The sequence below is a fragment of the Oncorhynchus tshawytscha genome, linkage group LG14 (genome assembly GCF_018296145.1).
Source record: "Oncorhynchus tshawytscha isolate Ot180627B linkage group LG14, Otsh_v2.0, whole genome shotgun sequence".
Taxonomy (NCBI): Eukaryota; Metazoa; Chordata; class Actinopteri; order Salmoniformes; family Salmonidae; genus Oncorhynchus; species Oncorhynchus tshawytscha.
This window is the reverse complement of record NC_056442.1, coordinates 33,746,238-33,762,415: the sequence shown is the minus strand read 5'-3', so window position 1 is coordinate 33,762,415 and position 16,178 is coordinate 33,746,238. Positions and strand designations below refer to the sequence as shown.

Sequence of the window (16,178 nt, the reverse complement as noted above, 5' to 3'; positions counted from 1 at the left end):
GAGTCATTGTTTACAGTTATTACAGTACAGCCAGTGGTATCTGTAATAGCTCTGGTAGTGGCTGGTTGTGAGCTGCTGGAGAGAGTGGATTATTACCCCTATATCTCCACGCTCTGACCTGTCTGTGCGTCTGTCTGTGCGTCTGTCTGTGCGTCTGTCTGTGCGTCTGTCTGTGCGTCTGTCTGTGCGTCTGTCTGTGCGTCTGTCTGTGCGTCTGTCTGTGTGTGTGTGTGTGTGTGTCCTAGGTTTCACACAGCCAACAAAATTCTTCAATTCTGCTTTTTCATTTTGATTATCACTTGTTTTGTTTGTATATTGCTTGCTTTTTCCTCCTGGGGGGAAAGCTCATTTGTCATCACTGTACTGCTAGAGGTCACATTGGCTATTGTGTAGAATGTACAATGCACTCTAGGGTATTTTCTTTTAAATTAATCTCCTGTTTTGTATAGAAAGAATATTGTGTTATTAAAGGATCCTGATCATAGTGTATCTTGTACAATAGGCCTATATGGTATGTACCCTAGTCTACTTTATTACAAAGTAGCTACAGTAAGTAACTAATAATAATAATAATAATACAGTTTTTCTCAGTCGCTTTGGTGCATTTTTCACATCATCACTAACATGTGCAAAATAATAAGTGCATTTCTCAGAACAATTTATACAAACTGCAATATACAATAGATATGTTTCTAAAGCTAGTCAGTCACTAAAAATCCTTAGTACATACCTCAAAAGTAAATATTCATGCCAATGATCATGTCAGTGTCATCAGAATGATAAGTCGTTGAGTCATTGTTCACGAACAAGGTCCCTAAAATGTTTAGGCATGTTGTCAATGTAACTGTGTACTTTGACAGTATTACCTGATGTAAACTTAGGCTACAGTTTGGATGACAGCTACTGTATTGAAAATGCACAAGGCTGCACTTCTATGGCATATATCAATTTCAACAGTACTATTTACATATTACTGTATGTGGGTTATTGATTGAAAGAGACTGGACAACCCAAGGGGCACAAAGGAAAAAAAACTAAATTAGAAAGAAACACAGGAAACCACCCCTAAGGCACAACTTTGCCCGCAGCACTATTGTGCTGTCTCTACACATCCAGACATTCCTGTCTGTCGCCCCACATATTCTCATCCACATCACACCGGATATTTTCCCTTCCAATGCAACGTGGAAAGAATATTTTGGAATGCCTTATCCATCCTCTGCAGGAGTCTACATGCTGCATACATTGCAGCCAGCAGGGTAATCTGTGTGTGTGGCTGACGATCGTACACCTTCCACCTCCATGCTGAAAAGAACTCCTCAATTGGGTTAAGGAATGGTGAATAAGGTGGGAGGAATTCTATGAGCATCCTCGGGTGGGTCACAAACCATTTCCTTATGTTTGATCAATGGAAACTCACATTATCACAAATGACCACATACTTTGGCAAATCCTCTCTAAACAGACCCCTCTCATCATCAGGGATGTGAGTCTCTAAAAAGTTGAGTAGATGCTGGGTGTTGTATGGCCCTATAAGGGGAAATGGGTTAGGACACCATGCTCCGAAATAGCAGCACACATGGTGATATTTCCTCCCCGTTGGCCTGGCAAATCCACAGTAGCTCTGTGACCGATGATATTCCGACCCCGCCTTCTGCATTTGGTCAGGTTGAAGCCAGCCTCATCCACGTATACAAAGTTGTGAGAGGGTTCACTTGATTCCAACTCCATTATACGCTATATCCCAGAACACACAGTTGAATTTGTTTTGGTAAGGAAGAGTGACATAAAATGTACATATGTTGCATGTTCCTTCCACAGCAATGGAAATGTGTGCAGTTTATGCTTACTGTACTATGTATCACTATAAAATGTTGCTGTAAAGTAGTTACATACATATATGTTTTACCTGTACATACTGGTACCGTAGCTCCTTAACTCTGTCCTCATTCCTTTGGAATGGTACACGGTACAGCTGTTTCATACTCATCTGGTTTCTATGCAGCACCCTTTCGATGGTTGAGATGCTAACCGTATGGATGTTTTCAAAGACATCGTTGTCTTCTATAATCGTCCTTTGTATTTCTCATGGCATTGTTTGCTCGGACCATGGTGCAAATAGCCTCCTCCTGTTGAGGTGTGAAAAGGCGTCCTCTGCCACCGGTTTGAGGTAATCTTGCAGTCCTATGTGGGGAAAAATGCAGTGATGCATCGCACACTTTCACATAGACAAAAACTATGTGAACACACATTTTACTGTAAAACATACAGGTGGGGGCATGTAAGGTGCAGTATGTATCTGTATAGAGTATATTTCTGTATGCTGTGAAATACAAGTGGACTACTGTAAGATGAAGTATTGTAGGAAGTATACAGTATACTGCTTATATACAGTAACAGTGCACTGTACATTGGTGGACATACCTGTTCTCTCTTTGAAACGTTTGAACTATTGAGGACACGGTTGATCTCCCAATATTCGGCTGCACCCTTCGACCCGCCTCAGCCATTGTAAGGCCATGATTGACAACATGAGAAAAACTGTAATAAAGAATAATACGATTGTAGAATAAAGAATAAAGTTATTTTCATAGATATTGTGCTTCTTTTCCAGTTGCTCCTGAGGTGACGGTGGTGGGATATGATCAGAATTGGTTTGTTGGTCAGGAGAATGTGAAGCTGGACTGTGGAGCCAAAGCAAACCCACCTGCCCACCACTTCTCCTGGACCAGGTCAGGGTCCTCTAGCTAGCAGCTTACCCACCCACTACACCCCACAACATGCTATACACAAACCGCATCACAAATAGCACTCCATTGGTCAAAAGTAGTGCTCTATAATGGGAATAGGGTGCCATTTTGGACGCACCACTACTGTGATCATTGCTGGCTAGTAATATCCAGATAATGTTTGTATCCCTGTGTTTGTATATTCTTTACAGGTTGGATGGGCCGATGCCTGACGGTGTGGATATAGTGAACAACACTTTTAGTTTCACTCGTCCTCTGGAGAGAAATGACTCTGGACTGTACAGGTGTGAGGTGTACAACGACATCGGTCCACGCAGTCATGACGTTCACGTCTGGATACAAGGTGAGAGAGTATGGCCTTCGTTAAACCCTTCAAACAGAGTTCTCCCACCATGACACCAGAGGAGAAAAGAGCAGCATAAACACACACTATCAGCACCAAAGGTTCAAACCTTTGTGGTTATGACAACATTAGATATCTGTGATAAGAGAGGTAGTGTTTCACGCTGTTTGTTTTTGGGAACACAGTATGCACTAATATGCAACAATATGCCTGCTTGTCAATGGGACCACAGTGTGCAGACATTTAGCCCTTTTTTGTTTATCTTGTTTGTTGTCCAAGGTTATTTGTCAGGGTTGGACACAATGAATTACATACAGATACAGTAACAGACTCTAGTATATTCCCTCCTCATGAAATAGGATGTGTGCTCCATGCTCTGCTGTAAGAGCTGCATGGAGTTTCCATTCTCTCATCAAGAGATTACTAATTATATTTACTTTAACTTAATACACATTAATTCATGTCTGACTCGCGAAACATACAGAGGATTTCCCCCCCAAAGCTCTCGAAACATAGTTTTTATAAATTTGGCCTCACTTGGCTACGGTACTGGGCTGTTCTGATGCAAGGGAACACTGCTTGGAGAACACACAGCCAGCAGCTTCCCCATCCCTCCTCTTCTCGCTCCTCTTGTCTCCCTCTCCTCTCCTCCTCTTTACGTTTGGCTCCTCTATTATTCTTTAGGTATGGAGCATGAGAACTGTGCTCCCCATTTTCCTCTTTCTTCTAATCTATATCCAAACATAATGACTGCTACTCTTAGACACATTCATCCAAGGCATACAATCTCTCTGGTTTCTCACTGAGAGGAGAGCGGGAGAGCAGGCTGGAGGAGCTAAAGCAGGCGGTCAAATCAAATTGTATTGGTCACATACACATAGTTAACAGATGTTAATGTGAGTGTAGCAAAATGCTTGTGCTTCTCGTGCCGACAGTGCAGTAATATCTAACAATTCCACGACAACTACCTAATACACACAAATCTAAAGGGATGGAATAAGAATATGTACATATAAATATATGGATGAGCGATGACCGAGCGGCATAGGCAAGATGCAATAAGATACAGTATATACATATGAGATGAGTAATGTAAGAGATGTAAACATTATTAAAGTGGCATTATTTCAAGTGACTAGTGATCCATTATTAAAGTGGCCAATGATTTGAGTCTGTATGTAGACAGCAGCCTCTCTGTGTTAGTGATGGCTGTAACAGTCTGATGGCCTTGAGATAGAAGCTGTTTTTCAGTCTCTCGGCCCCAGCTTTGATGCACCTGTACTGACCTCGCCTTCTGGATGCTAGCAGGGTGAACAGGCAGTGGCTCGGGTGGTTGTTGTTCTTGATGATCTTTTAGGCCTTCCTGTGACATCGGGTGCTGTAGGTGTCCTGGAGGGCAGGTAGTTTGCACCCAGTGATGCGTTGTGCAGACCGCACCACCCTCTGAAGAGCCTTGCGGTTGAGGGTGGTGCAGTTGCCGTACCAGGCGGTGATACAGCCCGACAGTACAGTTGTGGCAAAAAGTTTTTAGAATGACAGAAATATTAATTTCCACAAAGTTTGCTGCTTCAGTGTCTTTAGATATGTTTGTCAGATTCTACTATGGAATACTGAAGTATAATTACAAACATTTCATAAGTGTCAAAGGCTTTTATTGACAATTACATGAAGTTGATGCAGAGTCAATATTTGCAGTGTTGACCCTTCTTTTTCAAGACCTCTGCAATCCGCCCTGGCATGCTGTCAATTAACTTCTGGGCCACATTCTGACTGATGGCAGCCCATTCTTGCATAATCAATGCTTGGAGTTTGTCAGAATTTGTTGGTTTTTGTTTGTCTACCCGCCTCTTGAGGATTGACCACAAGTTCTCAAGCTTTTTTCCGGATGCCCCAAACAATCGGAAAGGGGATTCATCAGAGAAAATGACTTTACTCCAGTCCTCAGCAGTCTGTACCATGTACCTTTTGCAAAATAACAGTCTGTCCCCAATGTTTTTCCTGGAGAGAAGTGACTTCTTTGCTGTCCTTCTTGATACCAGGCCATCCTCCAAAAGTCTTCGCCTCACTGTGCGTGCAGATGCACTAACACTTGCCTGCTGCTATTCCTGAGCAAGCTCTGTACTGGTGATGCCCCGATCCCACAGCCGAATCAACTTTAGGAGACAGTCCTGGCGCTTCCTGGACTTTCTTGGGCACCCTGAAGCCTTCTTCACAACAATTGAACCGCTCTCCTTGAAGTTCTTGATGATCTGATAAATGGTTGATTTAGGTGCAATCTTACTGTCAGCAATATCCTTGCCTGTGAAGCCCTTTATGTGCAAAGCAATGATGACGGCACGTGTTTCCTTGGAGGTAACCATGGTTGACAGAGGAAGGACAATGATTCCAAGCACCACCCTCCTTTTGAAGCTTCCAGTCAGTTATTCAAATGCAATCAGCATGACAAGAGTGATCTCCAGCCCTCGTCAACACTCACACCTGTGTTAACTAGAGAATCACTGACATGATGTCAGCTGGTCCTTTTGTGGCAGGGCTGAAATGCAGTGGAAATGTTTTTTAGGGATTCAGTTCATTGCATGGCAAAGAGGGACTTTGCAATTAATTGCAATTCATCTGATCACTCTTCATAACATTCTGGAGTATATACAAATTGCCATCATACAAACTGACGCAGCAGACTTTGTGAAAATGTATATTTGTGTCATTCTCAAACTTTTGGCCACGACTGTATGCTGTTAATTGTGCATCTGTAAAAGTTTGACAGTTTTAGGTGACAAGACACATTACTTCAGCCTCCTGTGGTTGAAGAGGCGCTGTTGTGCCTTCACCAAACTGTCTGTGTGGGTGTACCATTTCAGTTTGTCCGTGATGTGCACGCCGAGGAACTTAAAACTTTCCACCTTCTCCACTACTGTCCCGTTGATGTAGATAGGGGGTTGCTTCCTCTGCTGTTTCCTGAAGTCCACGATCAACTCCTTTTTGTTGACGTTGAGTGAGAGATTGTTTTCTGACACCACACTCCGAGTGGCTGTCTCCCTGTAGGCTGTCTCGTCGCTGTTGGTATTCAAGCCCACTACTGTGGTGTCGTCTGCAAACTTTATGATTTGAGTTGGAGTCGTGCATGGCCACGCAGTCATAGGTGAACAGAGAGTACAGGAGGGGGCTGAGCACGCACCCTTGTGGGGCCCCAGTGTTGAGGATCAGCGAAGTGGAGATGTTGTTTCCTACCGTCACCACCTGGGGGCGGCCCGATAGAAAGTCCAGGACCCAACCAATTGCACAGGGCGGGGTTGAGACCCAGGGCCGCAAGCTTAGAGGGTACTATGGGGTTGAATGCTGAGCTGTAGTCAATGAACAGCGTTCTTATGTAAGTATTCCTCTTGTCCTGATGGGATAGGGCATTGTGATGGCGATTGCATCGTCTGTGGACCTGTTGGGGCGTTATGCAAACTGAAATGGGTCTAGGGTGGCAGGTAAGGTAGAGGTGATATGATCCTTGACTAGTCTCTTAAAGCATTTCATAATGAAAGAAGTGAGTGCTATGGGGCAATAGTAATTTAGTTCAGTTATCTTTGTCTTCTTGGGTACAGGAACAATGGTGGCCATCTTGAAGCAGACTGGGGGAAGGAGCGATTGAATATGTCTGTAAACACACCTGCCAGCTGGTCTGCGCATGCTCTGAGGACACGGCTAGGGATGCTGTCTGGGCCAGCAGCCTTGCGAGGGTCTACACGTTTAAATGTCTCACGTCGGCCACGGTCCTTGGGCCGTGTCGGTGGCACTGTATTATACTCAAAGCGGGAAGAAAATGTGTTTAGTTTGTCTGGAAGCAAGACGTCGGTGTCCGTGACGTGGCTGGTTTTCTTTTTGTAGTCCGTGATTGCCTGAAGACCCTGCCACATATGTCTCGTGTCTGAGCTGTTGAATTGTGACTCCACTTTGTCCCTTTACCGACCTTTCGCTTGTTTGATTGCCTTGCGGAGGGAATAACTACACTGTTTATATTCAGCCATATTCCCAGTCCTTTTTCCATGGTTAAATGCAGTGGTTTGTGCTTTCAGTTTTGCGTGAATGCTGCGATCTATCCACGGTTTCTGGTTAGGGTAGGTTTTAATAGTCACAGTGGGTACAACATCTCCAATGCACTTCCTCATAAACTTACTGAGTCAGCGTTGTTATTCTCTGAGGAATATTTCCCAGTCTGCATGATCAAAACAATCTTTAGCGTGGATTCCGATTGGTCAGACCAGCATTGAATGGTTCTAGTCACGGGCACATCCTGTTTGAGTTTCTGCCTATAGGACAGTAGGAGCAAAATGGAGTTCTGGTCGGATTTGCCGAAGGGAGGGCGGGGGAGGGCCATGTATGCATCGCGGAATTTAGAGTAGCCAGTGTATTGTCCGGGCGAGTGCTACAGTCAATATGCTGATAGAATTTAGAATTTAGAAGTTTGCTTTGTTAAAATCCCCAGCTACAATAAATGCAACCTCATTATATATGGTTTCCAGCTTACATAGAGTCCAGTGAAGTTCCTTTAGGGCCGTCGTGGCATCTGCTTGAGGGGGGATATACACAGCTGTGACAATAACCAATGAGAATTCTCTAGGGAGATAACATGGGCGGCATGTGATTGTAAGGAATTTTAGGTCAGGTGAACAAAAGGACTTGAGTTCCTGTATGTTGTTATGATTACACCACGCTCCATCTGTGAGTTGGCCTGGTTCGGACTGGAGCCCTGTTCACTCAAAAACTAAGAGTGCTCCCCAGATTATACCATATTCGCTATATAGTGCACTACTTTTGACCAAAGCCCTATGGACCTTGGTCAAAAGTAGTGCACGATAAAGGTTATAGGGTGCCATTTGGAACGTGATCTAAAGCTTGCTTGACACGCTGTCCAGGAAGGACTTGCACTGAGCAATTATCTAGCCTCTCCAAGCCAACAACATGGAGGAGTCCGGCATATGCCGCTTCTCTCACTCTAAGCCCCTGTGGACATAGATGCATCTAGGCCTAAGCCACAGTAGCAGGCAGAGCATGTTGTATCATCCCCCGCCCTTCTCCTTCGTGGCTGTCTCGGATACACTGTGATGTTTTCACAGTGCCCTGCATGGCGCTGCAAGTGTTTCTCCCCACCAGCAGCATCTCATTGACTGTGTCCCAAATGGCACCCTATTCCCTATACAGTGCACTACCTTTGACCATGCAAGGTGTACAGTGCATTCGAAAGTATTCACACCATTTGACTTTTTCCACATTTTGTTATGTTACAGCCTTATTCTAAAATTCTAAAATTAACTTGTTTTTTTCCTCATCAATATACACACACACCCAATAACGACAAAGGAAAAACTAGTTTAGACATTTTTACTAATGTATTAAAAATAAACTTAAATAACAAATTTACATAAGTAGACCCTTTACTCAGTACTTTGTTGAAGCACCTTTGGCAGAGATTACAGCCTCGATTCTTCGTGGGTATGACGCTACAAGCTTGGCAAAACTGTGTTTGGGGAGTTTCTCCCCTTCTCCTCTGCAGATCCACTCGATCTCTGTGAGGTTGGATGGGGAGCGTCGATGCACAGCTATTTTCAGGTCTCTCCAGAGATGTTCGATTGGGTTCAAGTCCGGGCTCTGGCTGGGCCACTCAAGGACATTCAGAGACTTGTCCAAAAGCCACTCCTGCGTTGTCTTGGCTGTGTGCTTAGGGTCGTTGTCCTGTTGGAAGGTGAACCTTCGGCCCAGTCTGAGATCCTGAGCGCTCTAGAACAGGTTTTCATCAATGATTTCTCTGAACATTGCTCCATTCATCTTTCCCTAGATCCTGACTAGTCTTCCAGTCCCTGCCGCTGAAAAACATCCCCACAGCATGATGCTGCCACCACCATGCTTCACCATAGGGATGGTGCCAGGTTTTCTCCAGATGTGATGCTTGGCATTCAGGCCAAGGAGTTCAATCTTGGTTTCATCAGACCAGAGAATCTTGTTTCTCATGGTCTGAGAGTCTTTAAGGTGCCTTTTGGCAAACTCCAAGCGGTCTGTCATGTGCCTTTTACTGAGGAGTGGCTTCCGTATGGAAGTGCTACAGAGATGGTTGTCCTTCTGGAAGGTTTCCTCATCTCCACAAAGGAACTCTGGAGCTCTGTCATAGTGACTATCATGTTCTTGGTCACCTCTCTGACCAAGGCCCTTCTCCCCCTATTGTTCAGTTTGGCTGGGCGGCCAGCTCTAGGAAGAGTCTTGGTGGTTCCAAACTTCTTCCATATAAGAATGGAGGCTACTGTGTTATTGGGGACCTTCTATGCTGCAGACATTTTTCTGTACCCTTCCCCAGATCTGTGTCTCGACGCTCTATGGACAATTCCTTCGCCCTCATGGCTTGGTTTTTGCTCTGACATGCACTGTCAACTGTGGGACCTTGTAAAGACAGGTGTGTGCCTTTCCAAATCATGTCCAATCAATTGAATTTACCACAGGAGGATTCCAATCAAGTTGAAGAAACATCTCAAGGATGATCAATAGAAACAGGATGCACCTGAGCTCAATTTTTGAGTCTCATAGCAAGGTGTCTGAATACTTAAGTAAATAAGGCATTTCAGTTTTTATTTGTAATAATTTAGCAAAAATGTCTAAACCTGTTTTCGCTTTGTCCTTATGAGGTATTGTGTGTAGATTTATGAGTATTTTTTTTATTTAATACATTTTAGAAGGCTTTAACATAACAAAATGTGGAAAAAGTCAAGGAGTCTGAATACTCTCCGAATGCCTATTGGAGCCTATATTGTGCTCAGTGCTCCCCATCATACACCATGTCCCTCTCTAGCTACCAGGATGAGATGGCACTGCAGTGGATAGCTGCTGTCTTACGGGCTCCTCACCAATTCTGCTATTTTGTGTGTGTTTTTTTGCGTAAACTTTTTTTGTACATAATATTTTCGGCATCATTTCTTATGACCTCGTACACATCGACTCGATAATGGTACCCTGGGTACATAGCCAAGTTATCGTTACTCATTGTGTATTTATTCCTCATATTATTATTTTTCTATTATCCATTTTTCCTCTCTGAATTGTTGGGAAGGACCCGTAAGTAAGCATTTCACTGTTGTTTACAAAGCATGTGAAAAATCAGATTTTATTTGATATGAGGAGGTCCAGCCGTGGAGGTTGGGGGTGGTTGTCTTAAGGCTAAGCAGGAGGCGTTATATATCAGCTCACTGACCTTGAGCTGCCTCTCCCTTCTCCCCCTTTAGATTATCACTGGTCCCTTAGTCACTGCTTTATAATTGCAGGTTAGTTAGATTCTCACTCAGTCAGGTAAATTGCAGCCATGATGTAATTAGCTGAAGGTTATGCTTGCTGCCATCCTGATTGCATTTGATCAGTCGTAGCTAAGACTCCAGTGTTAAGGAGAGATACAAAGCTGTCCTAGTGCAGCTTAGACTCCAGTATTAAGGGGAGATACAAAGCAGTCCTAGTGCAGCTTAGATTCCAGTGTTAATTGGAGATACAATGCGGTCCTAGTGCAGCTTTCAGTGTGTCTTTGTAGTCAGGCTATGTGTGACGTAGAAGTCCGTCACTGGCCGCGGGCAGCATTTGGTTCTTTAACGCACACACATATTCATCACTCCTCCCTGCGCCATTATACCATAAGTTAACAATGTGGGTCGACACACAATTTAACTTCTGTCTTGGTGCATGCATTTCACACTTGTCAATGTTCATATTTGAGAGATACAATAATTATTATACTTATCAATGTTGTGGATGAGAGCATTGTTTGTTTGTTCTGTTCCTCTCTCTCCACCTCTGTAGCTTCTGGGTATGCTGGAAAAGGACCCAAGCTAAGGGAATTGGGTTGGCTTTATAGTGCCTGTCCCAAATGGCTCATTAATGCATATGGGCATATTGAAAGATATTGTCAGTAATGATGTAATGTTGTAAATGTTATGTTGTGATATTGTTTAAAACCGTGTTGCAATGTATATCCTTTAGTATGTTTAGTTCATGGAAAATGTAGGTTTGTATTGTTAATTGATTAATTAATTAGGGTTAATTGTTCTGAGGGGAGGGGCTAGCCCTACAAAAGGAGCCTCTCTCCAGTCTCTAAGGGGGATTTTTTTTTGGATTGAGCTGTGGATGGGGCAGCATTGTTGTTAAGCTGTCCCATAAGGTAGACGTTGATGGCAGTACTGTTATTTTCTGTTCCGGAATCACTTGTAAATAAACACCTTTGCACAGAAGAACTTTTGCGGTTCCGCCATCTTTTTATTTTTATAGAGGTTAGGTTATCCAGTTTAGCCATCTGGCCTACTCTACGTGACACTATGCATGTGTCTCTAGATACAGGCTGCTTTTTGTCCTGAAGGGAGGTCAATATTCAGACACAGTAATCCTCTCTCTGTCTCTCTGTCTGTCTCTCCTTGTCTGTCTCTGTGTCTCTATTGGCTGTCTTCTCTGGCTCTGGGTGTCATCACAGTAACTAGCCACTGAAGGACAAATCAGAGGCAGGAACCTCGCATCGATCACACACTGCTTAATCTTCTCACATGACTTCCCAGAGAGAGGGGAAGAACAAATCACACGCATGCACGCGTGCACACTCACACACACACACACACAGTCATCTTCCCCTCTTAAATCCACATTTTCTCTTTACTTTCCACCAGAGTCACTCACTCCTTTACAGAGCCCAGAGTCACTCACTCCTTTACAGAGCCCAGAGTCACTCACTCCTTTACAGAGCCCAGAGTCACTCACTCCTTTACAGAGCCCAGAGTCACTCACTCCTTTACAGAGCCCAGGGCCACTCACTCCTTTACAGAGCCCAGAGTCACTCACTCCTTTACAGAGCCCAGAGCCACTCACTCTTTAACAGAGCCCAGAGCCACTCACTCTTTAACAGAGCCCAGAGCCACTCACTCCTTAACAGAGCCCAGAGCCACTCACTCCTTAACAGAGCCCAGAGCCACTCACTCTTAACAGAGCCCAGAGCCACTCACTCTTTAACAGAGCCCAGAGCCACTGACTCCTTAACAGAGCCCAGAGCCACTCACTCTTTAACAGAGCCCAGAGCCACTCACTCTTTAACAGAGCCCAGAGCCACTCACTCTTTAACAGAGCCCAGAGCCACTCACTCTTTTACAGAGCCCAGAGCCACTGACTCCTTTACAGAGCCCAGAGCCAATCATTCTTTAACAGAGCCCAGAGCCACTGATTCCTTTACAGAGCCCAGAGCCACTCACTCTTTTACAGAGCCCAGAGCCTTTGGTGTTTGTCCAGACACTTTACTTATTTAATTAATATGCTCTTTCAAAACAACATCTTAGAATTTCAATTAAGCTTTTTTGTAAACTGTCATTTTCTAACAGGTTATAAACATTAGTGTATTCTATTTGTTCTGTATTCAATGATTATACTGTGTCACCAATCAGATTCATACTAAAGACATTGATTCCTACAGATTATTAACTGACATTAAAAAAAAAAAAATTCTGTCATGCCATTCCCTCCCTCCATTAAACCCCCTCTCTTTCTCCCCCATCTTCTATCCATCCTTCAGATCCTCCCCCCACCACGGCACCAGTCCCCACCACCTCTACTCCCCTCTTCCTGCACACCAGTGACACCAGCATGGCCCCCAACAAGCGGCGAGGAGCGAGCGGCCACTTCACATCCCCCACCTTGGCCTCCCTGTCAGACAGCAGCCTGGGTACCATAGTGGGCGGGGCTGTGGGCGGGGTCCTGCTCCTGGGGTTGCTGCTGATCCTGGGCGGAGCTTGCTTCATGCGCCAGCGGAGGACCTTCAGGGGTGACTACTACACCAAACAGTACCTGGGCCCCTCCGACATGCAGAAGGAGTCCCAGCTGGACGTGCTCCAGCCCCACGAGCTGCAGGAGGTCTACGGGGACAGGCACAACTCTACCTGCAAGGACAGCCAGGAGCTGAAACCCAAGCCGGGACTGGGAGGGGACATCATTTACCCCAATGACATCAAGGACAAGGAGGACTGGGGCGACGGCCACAGGGGCCTCCGGGAGGGCAGCTACTACCCTGTTGAAAACCACAACAACATCCACCACCCCAAAGGGCCGCTCGTTCACACTCCCACTGTGACCAACGGCTCCCCCTACCTGCCGGAGGACTGCTATGACAACGGCACAGACAGCGAGTATGTGTCCCACATGGATGGGTCTGTGATCTCACGCAGAGAGTGGTATGTCTGAGAGCTACAGGGGAGCTGGAAAATACCTTTTGGCTCAAAATGACTCGGTGAGACAATAATTTAACAGGCGTTGAAATAGATATATTATAGAGAATTTGTCAATTCAATAAACAGACTCTTCTACACAAGAATGAACATTCCCGGCTCATTTGTGTGCTCTGACCCCAAGGACTTCCATATGACTTCCATATGGAGTGTGTTATAATGTCGTAGCATCTCAACAGATGATCGCAGGCTGGGAATGGCAGTAATCTGCTGTCATTATCCGCTTAACTTTAGAACTAGGGTTCATTTGGCAAGGGTTTCTCTGTACTATGTTGTTTCAACAGATGTGAGTGGTTCACTTTGTGTCGTTCTGGTTTTATGTATTTAAACACCTGTCTTACGTCATGAGTCTGGCATTTCAGCCCTCATTAGTGAAATATTTCTATCCCTTTTGAAAATTCTAAACTATGTGCCCATATGTTGCATCAATTCAAACCCCTCATATTCAATGACATTTCCAAAACAATTGCCTGTAATCATATGACTTTATGACTTTTTCATAAAGGTTACATTCTGATTGCTTGTTGCTGTTGAGAGCACCTAAATCAGATTATATTTTAGTTTTCAAACTGTTATACAGATGTGAAAGGGAAAAGGATTCAACAATGTGACAAAAAGGGAGCAATTTGCCAAGTTTATGGTTCTAGATGACGATAGAATATATCCACATGTTGTGAGCAGGATGTACAGTGATACTGTCAGGACTATGGAACATGATAAGACGCTTTTAAGCACATCGGAGGAATACATCTCAAGGTTTGTATCTACTTAGGACAGTGTATTGTTCTTTAGCATTGGTGGCACATTCTAGATTGTGTCCCATATGGCACCCTATACCATATACATTCAGTGGCCAGTTTATTAGGTGCACCCATATAGTCCTGACTGTCATCAGAATGACGCAATAGGAACCGGAATTTTGGCGGAACAGGCAAAACTCAGTGTGTGTCAGTGTGATCTGTGATGGGTTTTTCCAGTACACAACCAGGCACCATTACATGGTCTTTGTCCCAAATGGCATCCTATTCCGTACATAGTGCACTACTTTTGGGCCGTATGGGCCTTGGTCAAAAGTAGTGTACTATATAGGGAATTAGGATTCCATTTGGGAATGAGTCCATGACATGAGGTTGTAGCTACTAAAGGGTTGACATCACCAGTGATTCTATCTCCATTAGCTGGTATTGACCTTCCATTTCCTGTTACTGCTCAGCCGGTAGCTTCGTTCTACCTGAGAAACTAAAGGATCAAAGTGACCTCTCCAAAGCCTCGCCGTTAAAGGAAAGATCTCTTCAGTCAATTGGTCGGGTGGAGGGGAGCATGTATACACTGACTGTTGGAGGAGGGGATTGTAGAGGGGGAGATCTCCCTGTGGCATTTCAAGATGGGGCTTGGCTTTAGCCTGAGGTTTCTTTGTTTCTTCTTCTGGGGTTTTGCAGATTGAGGGCACACTCTTTTTAATTTGATCCTTCTTTTTTTTGTTGCTCCCAACCCTTTGGTGGCTCATAAAACACTTGCGTATCACACACACACTCCACATGCTGCCTGCTGCCTAGGCCACTCCAACCCTGTCATGTTCAAAGCCCAGCCTTCACCACAAAGTTTTAGCTTTTTAATGAACTTCTCTTCTCTGGATGGACTTGGCGAATGTTTGACCTCAGTGACGTGTAGAGCATCTGTGTATGCAAGCACACTCATGTGTTTTTATCTGTTTGAGTCAAGGCTTCAAGGCTTTTCTGAGCTTAGCTACTGCTCAGACATCCACCCAGGGGTTGTGGGCGCGTAGGCTAGATACAATGCAGGGATAGATTCTCATGTCTTTGACTGTTTGTCTGTACACACAATGTGAGGTTAGCTTGGTTTTACTCCCTGTTTTGAACATTTGTCCAAATACAGGCTGACCTTTGACATGTAATTTCATTGGGAGTGGAAGAAAGTGATTGAATGTTTAATTTGGCAAAGCTTTTGTTTTCAACTTGACCTTCTTTGGAATGGAAATATATTAAGTTATTGTTGTGCCTATACTGCCTTCATTTCATTTGAATCCTTTATGGTTTATTCTTCTGCTTATGTATATATGTTCATGGTTTTTATGTGTGATGATTCATGTGTTGATTTAAGTCCTGAAGGCCCCTGGAGAGAAAGGTTGGTGCCTAATGCCTTTTTATGTCCTTCTTTTTAATATTTATGATTTTGTTGCTTGTTTTTAAACCAGCACAGTTGACTTAAGGTGAATTGTTTAGCCTTATACACACAGACTCTTGTAGCAACTTAAGTTACAATGTACCTGAAAATTGTATTTCACTGGAAAATTACATGGGTAGTACTAAGCAGGCCAGAATCATAGTCAATGTTATTGTTTTGAAAATATGCTGGCTTTTTTTATTCTTTATTAAAAAAACAAATGTTTTGTATTTTTTTGGTCTGAAATTGTCACAGTGCATTAGATTATTTTATATTATTTTTTACATTTTATTTCACCTTCATTTAACCAGGTAGGCCAGTTGAGAACAACTATTTACAACTGCGACCTGGCCAAGATAAAGCAAAGCAGTGTGACACAAACAACACAGAGTTAACAAACGGGATAAATGGGATAAACAAACGCACAGTCGATAACACAATAGAAAAATCTATATACAGTGTGTGCAAATGTAGTAAGATTAGGGAGGTAAGGCAATAAATAGGCCATAGTGGCGAAATAATTACAATTTAGCAATTAAACACTGGAGTGATAGATGTGCAGAAGATTAATGTGCAAGTAGCAATACTGGGGTGTAAAGGAGAGAAAAAAGAAATGACAATATAGGGATG

General features: G+C 43.9%; 1 protein-coding gene across 1 annotated transcript in view; it reads left to right on the top strand.

Annotated features, from left to right (window-relative positions):
- Window positions 1–15,778, top strand: part of LOC112267074 (nectin-3-like protein) — a 74,269-nt gene extending 58,491 nt beyond the window's left edge. The window contains exons 5-7 of the mRNA XM_024445134.2: window positions 2,615–2,732; window positions 2,942–3,093; window positions 12,656–15,778. Coding sequence (XP_024300902.1) covers window positions 2,615–2,732; window positions 2,942–3,093; window positions 12,656–13,320 — 935 coding nt within the window. The 3' untranslated portion in view covers window positions 13,321–15,778. The remainder of the gene's footprint in view (window positions 1–2,614; window positions 2,733–2,941; window positions 3,094–12,655) is intronic.
- Window positions 15,779–16,178: the final 400 nt, after the last annotated feature.